Source organism: Marmota monax, unplaced genomic scaffold, assembly GCF_021218885.2.
Source record: "Marmota monax isolate L192 unplaced genomic scaffold, Marmota_monax_Labrador192_F-V1.1 WCK01_AAM20220418_F8-fsc00008, whole genome shotgun sequence".
Classification (NCBI taxonomy): Eukaryota; Metazoa; Chordata; class Mammalia; order Rodentia; family Sciuridae; genus Marmota; species Marmota monax.
The window spans coordinates 23878072-23897786 of NW_026694432.1; the positions used below are offsets into that span (position 1 = coordinate 23878072).

Here is a 19715-nt window from a genome sequence, read left to right on the forward strand (position 1 = left end):
GTTTATATTATTTTTATAAACTGGAAGATATACAATAATACACAGTAGTAACACACATCTAATGCATAGATTTCTACTAAATGAATCGTAACTTAAAATTTAAGAGCTTGTATTTAAGAGTTCTTCCATTTCCCAGGTATCCTTTTTCTGAAAGTCATCTCAGTCCTAAATGCCCTGGGACAAGGGAAATTGATTCCAATTGGACTTTTTTAAGGGATGGAGATGTGCTCATTTCCCCCAGTGAATGACACCAAACTGTAGTTCAGTCTGGGGACGGCTGGAAGCAAAGAGCCTTTGAGAGGGAGCAGGGCAATCAAGGTTTCTCTCTGCTGCTCACACCCATCCACACAGTGTGGTGGAATGCTGAGCCTCAGGAGCCCCTGTGTTCCCTCAGCTTTCACGGGTGATCCGGGACACCCTGGGGGAGTCATCATTAATAAACCCTGAAGTTTAATGGAGAATAGTCATTCTCATTTCAGATCTTGACTCCAGAAATACTGAGAGTCACTGATTTGTGACAGCTAGTTTCTGTCTGACAATGACATTTCTTAACATTATCTTATCTTCTCAGCATGGAGCCAAATGGTGTTTAAGGCTGTAATTTTCTGTAGGTGGAGTTCCAGTCCAGACAGTCAACAATTAACTAATACCTGTGGTGCTGGGCGAAGCGGCTGACTTCTGCAAATTCCCCAGCAGAAGGTCCAAGTTTGGAAACGGCATCTTCACAGCCTGGAGGAGTTTTACCAAACTCTCAGCGCTCAGGGTCTTCTCTTCAGTCACTCTGTGCAACCAATTTTCTACTGCCTCCTTGGGTGTTCTGCCCTCACAGCAATTCAGAATCACCTGCGGTGGCAAGCAATCAAGGCGACTCCGGTTACTGGCAATTCAGAATTTATCTGACCCACCACTGGCAGACCCGCAAGACGGCACTACAGGATGCCCTGATTCCAAGTCCTTTAAGTCTCTGGCATGACTTGTGTCACAGTCCTCTCCTTAATCTGTTTTAATCATTCTCCAAACAGCTTTATGAATCCTCCCCCTCAACTCTAGGTCCGCGTACATTCCTTGCCAGAGCCTGTGATTTTAAAAACACTCTTATGCTTGGTCTATATGACAGAGTAAGTCAGGTAGCTTACATGGGACCTGTTTCTTGGGATTTAGTTTGTTCAGACACTAAGACTGAGAAACAGAGACTGGAAATTGACTAATATAGGTAAAATGTGTTTTGCTCTCTGCTTGGTCAAATTCACGATACTGGCATAGGTTATATTTTTAGAGCCATTCTATTATTTTGCTTTATTTGCAAAGTAAGTTGAATACCCAGATAATTTATATGGAGCCTGTGGACTCCAAATAATAAAGTGCTTTTCTGGGTTCTTTCTCATGAGTTCTTGATCCTCTGTGTCTTTGTTCTCAGTGCCCACACACATCAGCTCCTGTCAGTGCAACCACCCCTCTCCCCCGTTCCTCTTTGGTGTGCTGAATGATTTTCTGAGTCAAAAGGGCACAGGGCTCTACCAAGAGGTTGAAAAGTACAACACGTGACATATACTTTCCTATTACGATAGAACTATTTCTTAATAGATCATGATGCAATATACAAAACATGGCTCTTTTGGAACCGATAAAGCAGAGGATTATTTCGATATATGTAATCCACAGATTCACAGTGACTGCCTTTGGAGCTTTCCTTTGGGGAAAGGAGAAACAGGCAGATCAGTCACGGTAGTATGCCAAAGATCGCCATTAGCAAACTAATTCCATCTGAAAATAATGAATCTAGATTTTAAATCAAATTGGAATATATATATATATACACACACACACATATATACACACACACACACACACACATATATATATATATATATAAATCAGTTGTCATATTCCTTGTCTGTACAGAACATAGTCATTCTCTTTGTTTAAGGTCTAATACACAGTAGATTTCTACTAAATTAATCATAATTTAAAACTTAAGAGCTTGTATTTAAAAGCATGCTAATTTCAGTGCTAAATCTCAGTTCCTAAGCAATAATTTGGCATGATGTAGCCACATACTGTAAGAGTAGGAATATGAGATTTGAAGCCAGCCAGACACTGTTTGTACTCCAGTTCTAGTATTTATACTTTGTGACCTTGCACAAGTTACTTAATTCTTTGAATCTTATTTTCCTCATTTGGAAGTGAAGATAACCATACTAACTCTTGCACAGTGGATATGAGGATTCTGTAAAATGAAGATGCCATTTGCAGAACCTAGAACAACTTCCAGGACATAAGAGAGTGTGGTTGACATTACTGGGAAGAGCATGCACTGTGGTTAAGAGAATGTGTATGGTTAACATTCTGGGTGCCAGTTCTGTCCCCAAACAGTACCTTTGGGTGAGCTGCTTAACTTCCCAAGGCTTCCATTTTTTCACCTTAAAATGAAGGTGACATCAGTGACTTCCTACAGCTACCAGAGGGTGAAATTTTGTAGTGTTTAAAAGATCTTTAGCATAATGTCTGGCATACAATAAGCAATACATAAAGGTCAATCAGAGTAATTATATTCTTATGTCCTAAAGTAAAGAGTTTCCTATTGACCAACTTCCCAAAGAAAGAACCCAAGGTATTAACAGGTAAGGTGTCCTTTCGTAAAAGAAAAAGTTCTAAAAGGCCTGGGGACAGATACCACATGGTGGCCACACACTGTGGTGATTCAATCAGCATTCCCCTCCACGCCTCTACCTTATTAGTTTTCTTCAGTTTTCAAGAAGGAGCAGCTTAATGCAGCTCCTGGGTGACTCCCAAGCTTAAGGAGTGTTTTTGTGATTTATAACGAATTTAAGTTCATCTGCTTTAGCTTTTTCTGTCAAGTAAACTGGAAGTGACAGAAGAAAATGACAGTGTGGTCCATCTTGCTGCGGAGAATGAGGCTGCGTTTGGGCTCTACTTACAAGTGCTCTTCTATCAAGATAATGAAGCAGTTCAAAGGACACACTCAATCCACCTAATAAGCAAAAGGCCTGAATGTGCAATGAGAAGGCAGTTACTGAACAGGGAATCAGGCACTTCTGGTTCTACAAACAATTTACTTAAACTGAGTGCCTGAAATTACACTTAATCTGAAGTCTAAGGAGAAAACAAGAGCTTAATCCTTTTGGGTATGTATCAACTTTTTCTAAGAAGTTCAAGAACTTAAAAGGTGTTAAAGACATAATTAATTTACAAAATACAATTTTGAGATTAAAGCTTGTTTCCATTTATCTGTCTAAGACCACCAGAAAAATAGAACCCGGGCTCCAGCTCTCACCATGAATCCAGTGCCGGCCGTCAATCAGCCTGTGGGCTCAAAACATTTTCTTTGCTCAACATTTAAGTCACTCCCCACAGCTTTAAGAACTGATGCCACAAAACTTTTCTACCCTTATTCCTTCCTTCCAGATAAAAAAATATTTTTAGCACAAAGTTGAAATCAATAACACCAACAAATACAGTTATCTAGCTGCCTTCAGAAGTCATGCCAGCAGTTTTACGGGGATTTCAGTAGCCAGCTGGTGGGAGAGTGAGAGGGACAACCTTCCTGAAGGGCAATTTGGCAACATGTATCAAGCACTTGAAAAACTTTATGTTCTCTATTCCAAAATTCCACTTCTCAGAAATTATTCTAAGGAAATAATGTGAAAAATGTGCAAAGATCTGCCTGCAAGGATGTCCTCTGAAACATTTCTAATAGCAAAAAAATTAGAAACACCCCAAAAAAACATGAGTTATGCTGTATCTATTAAAATATAATATAGCTACCAAAATCCATATTATAAGTACAAAAATGCACTAGCTTCTGTTGGAAAATCATGAGTCCCCTGCCCAGGGTGACCCCAGTCAAGGTGACTTGTGGGCGGGGCAGGCTCTAAAACATTAGCAGGGCTCATTCCTGAGTGGGAGAGTTGTTTTTTTTTCTTTTTGTTTGTTTTCCCTGTTTTCTACATATTAACTGTGTGTCATTTCTGCTCAGAGGGAAACTGTCACAATAACTACAAATGCACTTTAATTTTTTAACTCTTGGTACAGTTACTTATAAGAAGAAGTCACTGAGTCAGAGTAGGAAGACCATACGTCTGTCCCTCACCCACCCCGGGCTCTACTGCCCGCTGCAGCGCACACGGCCCTCAGCAGGCTGCGCAGGAAACCCCCAGGGGCACAGAACAGGAATCTGAACTTCAAGGTGATCACCACGCAGAAGGTATAAAAATACCACAAGTTAAAAAGTGCTACGTGCCACTGAAGAGGGTTTTTTAAGTGCTACGTCAACTCAGAAGGGGGAGGAAGACTTGACACAGTCACCCTTTTCTCGGCGCCAGGCAGGAACCCCTCCTTGGCTGTTTCCAGGAACTCCGTAATAGGTCTCAGCTGCGTTACACACTGTAGCAGGTCCTCTTTGTGTTCCAGTAACAGAACAGACAAGGTCTTTCCCTCCCCTGTGCTCCCTGGGGGAGAAAGAATTAGAGACACACAAGAGAAGCTAGTCAATTTGAAGAAAATGACAGCATGGTTTGTCGAGAAAGATCTAACAGAATAGTAGAGTGATTTTCAGCTTATTCTGTGCACCTGAATGCAGAATCACTTTTAGGGAGGAAAATACTTTATTATTCTGTTTAAACTCTATGAAAGGAAAAAATGTTTCATTTATCTGTCGAAACACAAAGCTTCAGAGCCAGCCAGAGGTTAACTTCTGGTTGGCAAGGCCATTGCTTTGTACCTAACCCAAATGAGAGCAACCTCAGCCTTTAAGTGCTGCCAGTGAACCAGCCCACCCTGGGCACGCAAGGCGCTGCTCTGGATATGCGGCTTTTTGAAAGGCAGGAGGACATGATGGCATTCTCCAATTCAAGATGTCAGTCTAGTTAACTAGGGGCTAGAAATGGAGACTCACGCTTAGCGTGTGTGTGTTTAACATGCAGCCTCTGGAATGGCATGTGGAACCTGCGTGCATATCACTTAATAACTAGGCCACTGAAGACAGTATCATGCAGCAAGCTTTCAAAGCTCGGCCACTGGGGTGGAAGGCGTCCCTCCTACCTTCTGGCCGTGCTGGTGCTGCATCTTCTGGGTTCCAGGCAGAGAACACCATCTTTACTGCAGGATGGGAATCCTGGAACAGCCTCAGCAGGGACACGGCAGTCTGCACATCCAGGATCTCATCTCTGATTCTCTCTAGGATCCTCTGGAATGCTGAATGTCCTCCTTCACCCGCAAAACATCCCATTATAATCTGCGGAATGAAAGTACCCAGAAGGAGCTCTCAGCCAGCCACAAGGACCACACCGGCAAGCGAGGCCCCCAACGATCTGATCCCTCCCACCTCACCCAGCACTGTTCTCCCCAGCGGCAGCAAATCCCGCTGCCCCAGGCCCCCAGCCTGCCCTCCACAGGACTCTTTCCACACTGTAACCTGGTGCAGGGGGGGGCCTTCCCCAACCACAAGCCCACCTTCTCCTCACTACTCATAATTCTGCATTTGGCACACTGTACTGAAATAAAAATAATAATAATCATAATTATTATTATTATTATTATTATTATTATTATTATTATTATTTTACTTTTTTCTTCTACTAAGCTTCCTGAAGATAGGGATCAGGATTTCTAGGTCTATATGCATAGCAACTAGTCCTGCCTGGCACACAGTAGGTGCTCAGTGCATTTTTTTCACAAACTTAATATACTTCTTACCTAATTATACCTTTCTGAATCTTATGACATTTTGAGTATTTCTTAGGCATGGATATCTGAATTTCAAATAGAATGAACTGTCATTTTATTACTTGAGAATGTAATTAAAATCTCACTAGTTAGGAAAAAAGAACACTTAAGTCATTTACATTATGAATGATAGACTATTTAGAAAGACACGATCCTTATTACTTTTAGATCTTTTCTGTAACAATTAAGGCTAACAGCGTGTTGGCTTGTAGTGCCAGCTGTCAGAAGCACCAAAGATTCACACGTTAATTATCCCACATTAATGGCGGCTGCTGGCCTGAACGGCTCCTGAGTCTCCTCCCTGGTTGATGCTGAGCACATCACCAGCCCTACCTCTGGTCTGGTGCCACCTCACTTTTCTGTGGCATCTGGCATTACCGCTGCCTCTGTATCCCAGGTTCCCTGACTTCAGAAACACTGATGTCGCCTGTCTGAAGCCTCGTTCAGCCTTTTCACCTCATTCAGCCTTCCTCAATGGGTTCTTCCAAATCCAGAGCCATAAGCAGGACCTACGACCAGCCTGAACCTTGGCTCCTCTTCTCTTCTGAGCCACCCCTGCGTAGCTCTTAACTGGCACCTTTATGCAGACAACCCTGACAGTGGCTTCTGCCCGAGCTCCCTACGTGAATCTAGAGCCACAGTTCCTACAACACCTGGTTTAGGTTCCAAAAGTCTCAGGACCACAAATAAAACAAAACTCACCATCTTGAGTCTTCCAGACCTGGAGTAAAATATCAACAACCTTGTGGTAAAGCCAACAACACCAGCACCCCTTTGTTTGATCTGAGGAAACATCTCTTACACAAAGAGAGGAGGGCCACCTGAAGGTCGGAGTAGTAGTCACAGTTCAGCAATGATTCACATATTTTGGGGGGGAAAACCCTGGTAATCTAAACTGAATGTCATGCGTAGTTTTATACATATATGTAGCCTTCCTATTTCTACTGGGCCAAACTGCAAGCTACCTCTGGTGTTTTTTAGTGTCAAGAAAAGAAAATAGTAAAAGTTTTCTCACAAGTCTTCAGAGAGCATATTAAAGTTCCCTAAACAGATGTATCAAAGGGTCCCATGAATTGTGCTATTGAAAAAAATCAATAATGGCAACACCTAACAGTTGTTAAAAATTCTGGTAGTTAATTATATATTTTGAATGTTTATTTAAAGAGGCTTTATCTTTTTCTTTTCTGCCCAAATAAATAGGAGTTATTTAGTTAGATTTCATGTTTCTTTGTTTATTTTTAGCTTGCTTCCTAATCATGGAATGGCTGGATAGGCTAAATTAACCTTTTTAAGAAAGTTTCCTGTCTTTTTTTCTCTTTTTTTGTCATCTTCAAAAGTAAACTTGGATAAAGCTCAGTTAAATAATCCCCATTAAAATTTCATGGGAGTAACTTCCGTGAACCCAAGGTAACACATCTTCTATTTAAAAAATAAACAAGAAATAAAGACATCAGTTGAATGCTTAACCCCCTCGGTTAAATTAATTCAACGTTTCTGCCTTTGTTAGTCGGCCTAAACCCTCCTCAGAATGCCTCGTCATGACAGCTGCAGGACCTGAGGCAGGTGCCTACAAAGTGGCTCCCAGTGGCCCTGGTCTTCTGGTATTCACGCCGTGGGGCGAGCTCTTGTGGCTTGCTTCTAACGATGAGAAGTATTGGGGTGCCCCTTTGGAGGTTAGGCTGCTAGGACGCCCCTCCTGCCTGTGTGCACACATCTGTGTTCGCATGTGCTGGCTGACACGCTGCCGCCTTCTCTCTGCCCTTGTTCTGGGAGACATAAGCTGTCGTGCTGTGAGCTGCGCGAGGGCGAGGCCCGTGTGGCAGGAACTCAGCTCTCCAGTGAGGAGGGTTAGGAGCGGACCTTTGCAGCCTGCCAACAGCCTTGGGAGTGAGTTGAGAAAAAGATACTCCAGCAGGGCGTGGTGGCTCCCGCCTGTAATTCCAGCTACTAGGGAGGCTGAGGCAGGAGGATTCCAAGTTCAGGCCAGCCTGGGCAACTTGGCAAGATCCTACCTCAAAATAAAAAATAAAAAGGACTAGGGATGTAGCTCAGTGGTTGAGTGCCCCTGGTTCAATCCCTAGTATTGGAAAAAATGAAAAGAACACTTCCCCCACCCCTAGCGGAGCCTGACCTGGCTGCAGCCCTGGCTGACCCTGGGTTTGTAAGACTGAGTAGCAGGACCAGCCACACTACATCTGGATGCCTGACCCACAGAAACTGCGAGTTATAAATGTTGGTTTAAGCTGCTCAATTTGAGAGTAACTGTCACACAGCAACAGACAGCTCCCCGCTTCCACTCATGGCTATGCCCTCAGTAAGCAGGTCTCTTTCTCTTCATTTTCCCTGTCCTTCCTTTTGTGCCTCTTAATCCCACTCTGTCTAGCCAGGTTGGGATTGTTTTTTTTCTCTACCTAAAACCTTCTGAATAGCCCGTGTCTACCGCTCAGTATCCACTGTGAGCCGGGGAGAAGCTGTCGTCAGTGCGGCACCTGATGCGCTCCTCATTATCCTCTCTGCAGAACTACTCAGCAGTGAAATTAAAACATTTGTTAACTTCACTGCTCAGCAGTGATGCTAGGGTGACCATCTGGGAAGAGAAGCAGGGGTGGCTGATGAAGGCCCGGAGGGAGCAAGGCTGTCCACACGGCGCTGCTCTTTCTTCCTCCATGGGGGCAACACTCGGCTCTAGGGCTGCGACTCCAGGCTCCCTGGGACTCCACTTGGAGTGAGTTCTTTCTGAAATAGTGTCTCTGCCTAACAGAAGGATGTCACACATTGTAATAGGCTGCTACCACGTAACACGACTCCAAGAGCTGGACAAAAACAGAGTTTTGCCAAAATGGCTGACCAAGTTCTTTAACCATGTATCTGGAACTCCTTTGAGTCTTAGAGAGCTAAAAGTACTTCAATAAATTCATGTTAACACACGGTCCCATAAGTAATCCAAGCACTGCACCTATGAGTGAGGCAGGCAAATGCATTTAAAAATGAGACAATTTCCTGTCTATCTCTGACATGGGGAAAAGCCATGTAGTCTTTCCCTTAACTCAAGTGTCTTAACTGAATTTACTTCCTTTCCCCAACTGTTTGCCTACTCTCCTCCTGCTCTCCTCTCCTACTCTTCTGCACTCAGGCCCTTCCCTAAACGCCAAGGGGCAGGCAATGGCAATAATGGTACACGTGGGACAATTCAGTGGTAGAGCACTTAGCTTGTTTGAGATCCTGGGTTCAATCCTATGCATCAAAAACAAGTAAAAATAAAAAATAATAATGCAGACCACAATCACTCAACACCATCCTAGACACTCTATAGACTTGCCATCTACTCTCAGCCTCACTGCTTCTATTTTACATGAGCATCAGAGAGGTTAAGTAACTTGCCTAAGGTCTCAGGGCTACAGGGTAAAGTAGCCTAGATAAAGACTATTGATTCTGCAAACCTGGCACCCCTTTCACTCAGTTCTACCTCCCAGACTTGGAGTATATTCAAGTCCATCTACCCTGGATTCTACTGCACCTACCAGAATCAACATCACCCAACACCAGGTTGTGTATATACAATCTAGAAAATTCTTCTTGGTCTCAACAATTATTATAAAGACTGATAAGCAGTAGGTGCTCAATAAGTGCTTGTTTAACTGAATGAAATTTCCTTTTCATAGAACCACTAGTCCATCTATCTATGACTGCATGTCCCAGACTTAATAATTAACATGGAGGGACGTAGCTCAACGTGCTTCCTGGCACACAGGAAGCCCTGGATTCCATTCTTACACGACAAAAGAAGACCAACAAAAACAAAAACAATAAAACACGAGATCTGGACAAACAGCAACCCACTTTTACCTCTCATAGGGCTGTAAAACGAATCCCATTAACTCACTCTCCAGAGGACTAGCCCGCACTGTCATTAAGCAGTCCTCAGAACACAGACTGCACTGCTGGACCAGTCTCCAAAGCAGTGACATGGTTGAAAATAGCAAATCACGCAGGAGGAGAAACTTGTTTGCCTTTGAAATACAGTTGAAGGAGAAAAAAAAAAAATGTTACCAGGTCTTCAGCTTTGGGAGTCTTTCCAGAACTTTAAGTGAAAAGTGAATCAAACAGCATGGAAATCAATACTAGAAAAAGTTAGCTCCTGATTCTGGTTGAAGATCCACTTTGCTGTATACACAATTAATTAAAGCAGGGACATGGCCAGGAATAAAGAAGCAAGATGATGAAAAGTTCTAGCATAAAAACTGAAAAGAAGTATGAGTCTGGCTTTAAATAAAGGTTTTACTCGGCTCAGCCAGAAGCCTCCTGGGTCACCCCTTGCTGGTTATAATGGGCAGGGATGTTACACTGGGACAGCAAAGGACAGAAGACACTTCCCACCCAGCACAGGAGAGCTCTCCCCGTAATCAGTTCTGGCTTTGGTCTCACCCAGTTTAAGCAGCAGGCCCTTCTCATGTCCCTGCGATCACTGCTCGAGGATGGCTTTGCCACCTTTCACCATTTATCTCAGGAAATAAAGCCATCAGGACACTGCTGGACAGTGTCCTCCCTGAACTCGATCCAGGCCACATGTGTCCATCTCAGCCAGAAAGCACAGCACTCATGAGCCTCAGCAAGCCTCAAAACAACACACCCAGGAGTACATTATCTTTAATGTTAAGTTGTCAAGTCATGACATCATGGTTAATCCAGTAACAAAACAAACAATTCAAAGCTCCTTAGGAACTAAAAGTGTACAAGCAGAAAAACCACAGCAAAAAAAAACTGACTTTGAAGTTGTACTGAAACCTAAAACAGCGCGCCCCAAGTGAACAGCTCCTAAAGGGCTCATCCCCGAAGCCTTTGGCGAGTCCTCTAATTTGGTGATATCTGCGTACACTCCCCAGGAAATAATCAATCACGTGTAGCAGGATTTCAGTGCTGTGAAGACCCCATGTAAGGACAGGGACTGGCTCTTAAGTTTGTCTTCCCAGCAACCAGCTCAGCTCGAGGCTTCAATCAGCTGCCCAGGTCGAGAAGAGGAGCACGAGGCGTGAGCGGCATCCCGCGGCCTCTGGCTGCACTGAGCACTCGGGCATCTGCCGTCCAACGCTGAGAGTTCTGTAGGCCATTGACCTCTCCAGAGCCTTCTCAGAATGTGATCCACAGATACCAAGACAGCAACCCCTGGGGAACTTGTTAAAGACACAGGTTCCCAAGTTCTACCATATGCTAAGACTCAGACCCTGGAACGGGTCTGGAGGCACACACTGTGACAAGCACTCCAGGTGACTCTGTCTGCACGGCACCTTTGTTCTGGAGACTGACTGCTCTGTACCAGACGCTACCCCTCTGGCTCAGGAGGCTACTTTCAAGTGGATGGTGGCACCTCTTTGAAACATGGCTTACCAATTAAGCCTACAGTATCACAGCGAACGGCCACGGCACTAAGGTACCAAAAGGCATCCGTGAAAGGAGGTTTAGAGGTCTATTAAATCTAAAAATACTGAGTTACTGTATAAACAAACAATAGCAGCTGCTACCTACTGAGTTCCTACTGTGTGCCTGGCATTTTACTGTGTTTTCTTTTAGTTGTAGATGTGCACAATACCTTCATTTTATTTATGTGGTGTTGAGGCTTGAACCCAGTGCCTCATGCATGTGAGACAAGTGCTCTACCACTGAGCCACAACCTATATTAATTCACAATGACCCTATGATGTACTGATAATATTCCCCATTTTACAAATTAAGAAACTAAAACTTATAAAGACAAAGTTGCTCCAGGTCACGATGTTAATAAACAGCGGAGCTGGATACATAAATCGCATGTACACATACTAGAATGCTACTCAGCAGAACGCCACGTGGCAACAATAAGAAATGAACACACAACAACATGGATGAATCTCCATATAATTATGTTGAATAAAAGAAGTCACAGTGGGCGTGTTAGCACATGCCCACAGTGACTCAGGAGGCTAAGGCAGGAGGATCACAAATGTGGGCCAGCCTTAGCAACTTAGTGAGGTCCTCAGTGACCTAGCAAGACTTTGTCTCAAAGAAAAAAGGCGGGCAGGCAGTGCTGGGGATGTAGTTCAGTGGTAGAGCAACCCTGCATTCAATCCTCAGTACCAAAAAAGAAGCCAGACCCCCCACCAAAAAAAGTACTATATGACTCCATTTAAATAATAATCTAGAAAATACAGACTAATCTAATGGAGAGACAGCAAATCAGTGGTTACCTAGGGGATGGGTGAGTGGAAGGTGGTAAGTGGGACTTAAGAAGGTGAAGAAACCCTTGGGGTGATGCAGATGTTTACTGTCTTGATTGTGATGGCTTCGGGGCATGTACATGTATCAAAATCTATCAAATTGTACACTTTAAATATGTAGAGTTTTCCTGTGGAGATGTGGGTTTATATCCCACTTCTGACACCAAAGACCAAACAAAACTATAGTTTACTGTCAACTATACCTCTTTATAAAGCTGTCTCAAACAAAACAAAACAACAACAAAAAAAACAAATACAGAAGAGAGAAGTGGAAGACCTAAGTGTAAAGTGGCATCTACCTAGTTCTATAATTAATTATTTGATGGTGGTGGGATCCAGGGCCTCGTGGTTGCTAGGCAAGGGCTCCACCACTGAGCTACGTGGGCAGCCCCTCGTTTAATTTAATTTTATGTTCTTAAATCATCTCTTCCCTTTTGCTTTCTGCAGTTGAAAGATTTATTAAGGACTATAACAGAATAAATTTTAAAAACAGCTACCAAGTGATTTGTAGAGTTCTCTCTAACCTCTAAACCAAGAAAGAAATAATATAAGCCTGGAATGATCACCAACAGTGAATCGGTACTCTCCCAAGGTACTATTAATGTTACTGCCATCAAAAGATTACATAAGAAGTGAGAAAAAAAAGAAATATTGAATGAATCCAAATATGACAGACATTTCTTGAGCAACTCTTATGTGCCAGACACTTTGAGAAACTAGTTAAAAAAAAAAAAAAAAAAAAGCACAAGACACAGTCCAAGCAAGGACAGAGGTGGTACTAAAAACTTGATTATTGCTGACCTGAAGAATGATGTTGCTCCTCTATAGCCAAAGCAAGCCTGCTTAAGGAAGCCGGAGGAGAGAAAATGAAGAGGTCTGTCTAGAAGCTATCAAGTAGCAAACTAACAACAATGATGGATTGAACAGTTCAGAGAACATACAAGTGCAAAAATTAAAAAAACCATAATGTCCTTTCGGCATAGTCAGTATAAAGAGTACCAAGGATTTATGACTTGAATCCCCAAAGAGAGTCACCAGCGTTGGTCCAGCCTTGTAAACAGCTTATCTATAAGAGCTATAATAATTTATACCTATGGCCAGCTGTCAATTGATACGGTTAAAATCAATACCAGACCTTGAATTTTTTTTTCCCCCAAAAGTAACCTGCAGTGAATCAGGAGAACATTTAAATACTTACTGGAAGGCATTTATTGATTGGATTAACAGTATCTAGCAGATACTGAATTGCCTACAGCCACATGGGAGCACATCCCACACCACCTCATCAATCAGATGGGTAGGCCTGCTGGGAGGCCACCATCCTACTCTGCGAAGCCTCTCAGCAGGGACATGCAGGGCTGGCAGAGAGGGAAACAAGAAGAGTTCTAAGTACCTGTGGAGTCAGGTGTTGGGAGCATACAGGTGAGGATGTGTCTTAACTGTATTACTATAGAGAATAAAGATCAGCCAAGAAGCAGCAAGATAGACATTTGTCAATTTCTTTTAGGGCAAATCCTAAATATTTTCATATATATGTATCATTGGCACACGATACATATTATATCATTTGCTTGACACATTTACATAAACGTATCATAACTCGGTGTGGTGTGTAGGAGGATAAGTTTAAAGTCCGAAAGCAGGCTCAAGCTAGAGGGCTTGCCTAGTAGTGGGAAGACCCTGGGTACTATCCCTAGCATCACAAAAAAGTCATAACTAGGTTTGAATTCTGGTTTGGAATCTTACAAGCTCTGTTCCTTTGTCAAGTTTTACCTCCTCTTTGAGACAGTTTTTTCATCCATAAACCAGGACTAAATAATAATAATAATAATAATAATAATAATAATAATACCCATTTCCATGACTTTTTTAAAAAAATATTTACTTTTTAGTTTTTTGTTTTGTTTTGTTTTTTTAAGGTGGACACAATATCTTTATTTTATTTTCATGTGGTGCTGAGGATTGAACCCAGTGCCTCACCCATGCCAGGCAAGCGCTCTACCACTTGAGCCACATCCCCAACCCCTCCATGACTTTTGTGAGGATAAAACAAGATTAAACCTGTACCAAGCTTATCCTGGTGTGGTAGATAGTCCATCCTTCTTGTATAAGTTTGAAAATCTGTTGTTTTGCTTTTAATGCTTCCGTCTCTGATTTGGGCTTATCCAAGACCACCCTCTGCCTCACTTTACCCTCAGGATACAGCATTTTCAGGAAGGAACAGTGTGACCATTGAAGTATCCTGGATTGAAACCAGTAAGAAGCTGGGATATCCCTATCATCAAACGTAACTGCATTTTCAAATCTTGCTCCGTACTTTTACAAAACTGCTCTTTGTAAAATAAATGTCAAAAAAATTGAAGGTTGAGAAATCTGAACCCCTGCATATTTTGCCTTTTCATAATTCTGCCCCATGAGGGAAGGCAGCACGGAGTCCTGAGGACCTAAATCAGCAAACACAGGACGCTCAGAGGCACCTACCTCCTTCTGGGGGCCTTCAATTTCTGAACATTCTTCTAATCTTTTTAAAATGTCCTGGGAAACCAAGAGTGCATCTGAGAAGACGTTTTCATTTTCTAGAAGAAAATTCAGCTGCCAGTGTTTCCTCTCACGCTCTGGATGTAGAACAAAATGAAAAACAGTGATTTGTTATTTGGAATGACTAAAAGGAGGCATCAGTTGTCTAAGAACCTTCAGGTCACAGAGGACAGCAGCCCCTCAGGGCTGAGCCACAGACACAGGCATTTCTCACAGCCTCCTCCTGCCCACTGTCCTCAGCCTGGTTAAATGAACAGATGACTGGAAGAGGTTGAACACTATTATTTCGATACTGCTCAATTCCAGATTTTCAACAATGAGGAACTTTTAATGTCCAGTGAGTTACTACACCGAGTTTCAGTTTCCTACCCAATGGTGAGCTTTGGTAAATTAATAACGAAATGATAAAATTAATAAAAATCATCAAATATAGTAATTGACAATAGATGTGCTGACTCCCTTAGATAGACATTTAAGTGAACAAGATTAGCTGAGTGTTACCTGGTGCTGTGTCTGCTCCCTTTGTCTCACTGAAGGCTCCGTCAGGGGAGGGGACGCAACCTGCAGCTGGGGCTTCCGGGTCGCCCTGAACCTCCTGGGCAACAGGAGGATCCGTGCTCATCTCCTGTGTCATCATACAGATGGATTCCTGGGTCTCAGCCTTTACAGGGGCCCCCGGTGTGACAGGAACCTCCAGGGAAGAAGGGGGGTGCTCTCCAACACCCTCGGAGGAAAGGACCTCTACATGAGGCTTCTCTGACTCCTTCCGACATGCCTCTGAGGATGGCACAGAGCCATCCTTCACCACCTGCCCCTGGACAGAGCAGCTGACAAGGCTGGTCAGAAGATTCTTACAACTAACAGCCACATCAAACATCTGCAGGCTGTCGGCCAAAGAGATGATCTTGGAGAAGTTGTGCTTGCCCACAGGGAGCTTGCCAGTGTACATCATTTCTAGCAAGAGGGCAAACTCCTCGGGGCTCACCACAGAGGCGTCGATGGAGATGGTGTCTGTGTTGTCCAGCAGGGTTTTGAACAGGAGGCTGGCTGCAGCCAGAACGAGCTTGTGAGCCCTGAAGTAGACGGTGCCGATGGAAATGGTGCAGTCGCAGAACTGCTGCTCCTTGCACAGCGTGTAGAGCTGCCGCAGCAGCTGGCGGCTGTAGTTGGGGAGCTCCATCGCCCAGGAGTCCCCTCCTCTCTCCTTCCAGTCCACTCACGAGGACAGCCTGGAGACAACCACAAACACCCAGGAAGGGCCTCGAGTGACGCACTCAACAAGGAGGCAATCACGCAACAAATGCTGCTTGGCGGGGAGGGGCAGCTGGCCAGGTGGCCTGACTGACAGAGACCTCGGAGATCGCCACGTGCTCAGCGACAGGAGAGGGGCTGTGCGTGGCCGCAGCAGCCTAAGGAAACAGCCATGAAAGGGCCGGGCCTGCCTCGGACTTCAGGCTCTCACTACTACTGGATGCCGTTCTTGTCCCCAAAGAGCAGGTGGCCAACTGGAAGAGACAAATACATGGACAGAGACATCAAACACAACGTCCTTGGTGTGTTCAAGCCTTCTGCACTGCTGCCTGCCACTTGCTCTAATATATTTCCCACGGGTTCCCTTGGCCCCCTGCTGGGTCACTAGTCACCTGTTGCCTTTGCTGGAACCTCTTCATCACTTCTGCCACTCAGGCCTCCTTCTCAGGCTCCCCTCCCAACTTCAGATGTGCACCTGCAGCTACCCACTGGGCAGCTCCAACAGGAAGCTGACAAGTTTCTGAAACTCTACTCCCCAAAGCCCTCCTGCCATCTTCCCCACCGCACAGCAATTCTGTCCTCGTGGTTCAGATGGAAATCCTGGGAGTCATCCTTGACTCATTTTTCTCATACCCTAGATCCAATCCTTTTACTGCTGCTGTTGGCTCTTCAAATACAAGCCCGGTCCACTCACTCCTCGTCCCCCGCATGGCTCCCTCTGGGCAGCCCACACCACCATCACCACTTGTCTGGATTAGTGCCATCATCCCTAACTGGCCCCCAAGCCCCTGCCCTCCCTAGCATTGCCCCTGCCTCTCCCTCTCTTCTCCCCAACCATCACAGTGACCTATTTAGCACATAGTCAGAGCTGGTCACTTCTTTGCAAAGAAGCCACAAGAGGCTTCGAGTCTTTCAAGGTATGGCTGCTGCTGGCACCCCACCCATTTTCTCCTCCTCTCCCTGACTTTGCCCCACGGGCTCAGCTGACCCTAGAGCACACAGCACACTCTGGCCACAGACTTCCTCAGTCCTGTGCCTGGCCGACTGACTCACTCCCACCAGGTCTCTGCTCAGACACCTGCTCAGACAGGTTGAGCATCCCAATCCAAAAATCCAAAATCCAAATGCTCCAAAATCAGCACCTCTGGGGAGCCAATAGGACATCCCAAGTGGAAAACTCCACATCCGACCTCATGGGACAAGCTGAGTCAACACTCAGGTGCACTAAAAATACCATGTGAAATTACCTTCATGCTGTCTGCATGATGTTTACATGGAACGTAGAGAAACTTCATGTTCAGACTTGGGTCCTATCCTCAAGATCCTTTCACTATGTACACGAAAACATTTCCTAAAAAATCCAAAACCAAATTTCCTGTCTGGAGCGTTTCTGGTAAGGAATACTCAGACTTTATTTTCATAAGGCCTCCTTCCAGCCTCAGAGCTGACAACCTCCTTCCTCTGCTTTGTTTTGATCCCGGCACCATCGCCTTCGGGCTCTGCAGCATCTTGACTAGAACGCAAGTCCCATTAGGGAAGCTCCCTCCATCTCTGTCTAGCACAGGCACTCTGATCAGCTGGTAGGGTGGACTGGGAGCTGGCAGGAACTACAATAACAGTGATCTGCATGGAGAAGCCCCGATGGGGGCGGAGGGGGGTCCAGGGAGCAGAGCTGAGCTGTGAGGAGGAGCGGCCAGCTGGGCCGCCTCCTAAACGAGGCACAGAAACTGAGGGGTGAAAAGGGCAGAGGAAGAGGCCCTGGGCAGGGAAGCTGATGGGCAGACAGGCCAGCACTCTGTCACAGCGGGAGGCTAGGGGACGAGACCACAGAGGTCAGTGACACTAAAATAGGAAGCGGGGGACACAGAGAGGCAAGAGATGGATCTGGAGAAGCAGCCAGGGGTTCTATGCTCAGAGGGACATGAAGGCCATGCTTAGGAGCCTGGGTTTTCTCCTAAAGGCAATGAGAAGCCATTGAAAGGATTTATGCAGGAAAGTCACATGGTCAGAGCTGCATTTTAAACACACATCACCTACGTGGTGTTTCTATAGAATCTGAGAGGACTAATGCGAAGGCAGGCTCCATTATTACAGGACATCAGAGGAAAATCCATTCGGCTTTGACCAAGAGAAGTCGTAACGAGAGAGAGGAGGAAAGAACCCCACAGAATTTAGAATGTGTAAATGTTGTGATTTGGGAGCTGAATGGATCTGAAGATAGGAGAGAAACAGCTTCTCAGGTTCCTGGTTTGGTGCCTGGGTAGATGATGAGATGGTCCAGGTAATACAAGCTAAGAGTTAGGAGGGGACACCTATCTGGTAGAGTTTTGGGTTGAGGATCCCATAGCAATGACAAAATTGTATAATCTCACTTGTATAAAAAAGAAAAACTAGAGTCAGAGTAGAGAGATGTTTTGGAAAAAAACAAAAGTCTCACATTAGCTGCCTGTTAGAACTGATGCCCTCTCCACCCCACCACGATTTCTGTATTTTCTGATATCTGAAGCTGACAAAAGTAGAAATAAAAATATATCCAAGTTCTCTGATTTCTATTTTGCATGAGAAGAGCTTAGACGTCACCCTCCGTCCAAATAACAACTGAAAAGCTAAAAAATTAACAATTCTTCTTAGATTCATCAGAAAAGAGAGAGCACTGTCTCCCTAAATTGGTGACAGGCAGAAACAGAATCATAATTTAACAAACTGAAACCCACAGCAAACGCCTCTCTGGGAGCGAGCCAGTGCCACATTCAGAAAACCTGAACCATAAATGAAGAATCACAGGAGGCCGAGAGATCACAACTGAGAGAGCGCTCAGGGTGTCCAGCCACAGGGCGTCCCTCCGCTTTCAGTGGTTAACTCCTGGAGCACACCAGGCCCTCACTGAGCACGTCTGAGAAAAATTCCTTCATGCTTCCCATCTCTCCAGCATATTCCGGTATTCATTTTGGAATATGCCAGAGCACTGTTCTTTACAAGGCCTGCACTCAGGAGCTTAACCCACTGGGGAAAAAGGAAATGCCCAACTCCAGCTCCTTCTACCCATCTTGTACCACGCAAGGGGCAGGAAACCTGAGAAGTGCAAGTGAGATTCGCAGCCCAGGACACAGCCCCCAAGAGCCAGATCATAGATATGGAATCATAGATATGGACTGCTCCCCTCCCGACACCTTACACCACACATCACCAAAGGCCTATGAACAGCAGATCCTTTTATGCAATACAATGTGACTACCTTGCATCAAAAAAAATACAAGGCAAGGCTAGGCCAGGCATGGTGGTGGACACCTGTAATCCCAGAGACTCGGGAGGCTGAGGCAGGAGGATCATAAATTCAAGGTCAGCTCAACAACTTAGTGAGACCCTGTCTTTAAGAAATTAAAAAGGGCTGGGGATGTAGGTCAGATGTAGAGTGTCCCTGGGTTCAATCCCTAGTACTGGAGGCGGGGACTAAACTAAAATCAATAATCTAAGCTTCCATCTTAAGAAACTATAGCAAAACAACAACAACAACAACACACACACACACACACACACACACACACACACACCACTAAATCCAAAGTAAGCAGAAGAAAATAAATGACAAAAATCAGAAGGAAATGAAATCGAAAACAGGGAATCAAAAAAGAAAAAAAAAAATCAATGAAACTAAAAGCTGATCTTTGAAAAGACAAATAAAATTAATAATTAATTAATGTATCCATGTTAAGCAAAGGAGAGATCATACAATTACTTATATCAGAAATGAAAGAGATCGATCCCTACAGATCCCGTGGTCATTAAAAGGATAATAAAAAAAATATTATGAACAACTCTATGCCCACAAATACGATAACCTAGAAGAAATGATCCAATTCCTGGGACAGCAAAATCTGCCAAAACTCTCACAAGAAGAAACAGACTATCAGTGTAACTCTGTATCTTGTA

At 44.4% G+C, this 19715-nt stretch overlaps 1 protein-coding gene across 3 annotated transcripts in view; it reads right to left on the reverse strand.

Moving 5' to 3' along the window:
• Window positions 1–19715, reverse strand: part of Zbtb40 (zinc finger and BTB domain containing 40) — a 68280-nt gene that overhangs the window by 20343 nt on the left and 28222 nt on the right. For all 3 annotated transcript variants that reach the window (XM_046468652.2, XM_046468651.2, XM_058571067.1), the window contains exons 2-6: window positions 15036–16039; window positions 14478–14611; window positions 5062–5254; window positions 4327–4469; window positions 651–843 (exon numbers count right to left, since the gene is read on the reverse strand). In XM_046468652.2, coding sequence (XP_046324608.1) covers window positions 651–843; window positions 4327–4469; window positions 5062–5254; window positions 14478–14611; window positions 15036–15714 — 1342 coding nt within the window. In that variant the 5' untranslated portion in view covers window positions 15715–16039. The remainder of the gene's footprint in view (window positions 1–650; window positions 844–4326; window positions 4470–5061; window positions 5255–14477; window positions 14612–15035; window positions 16040–19715) is intronic.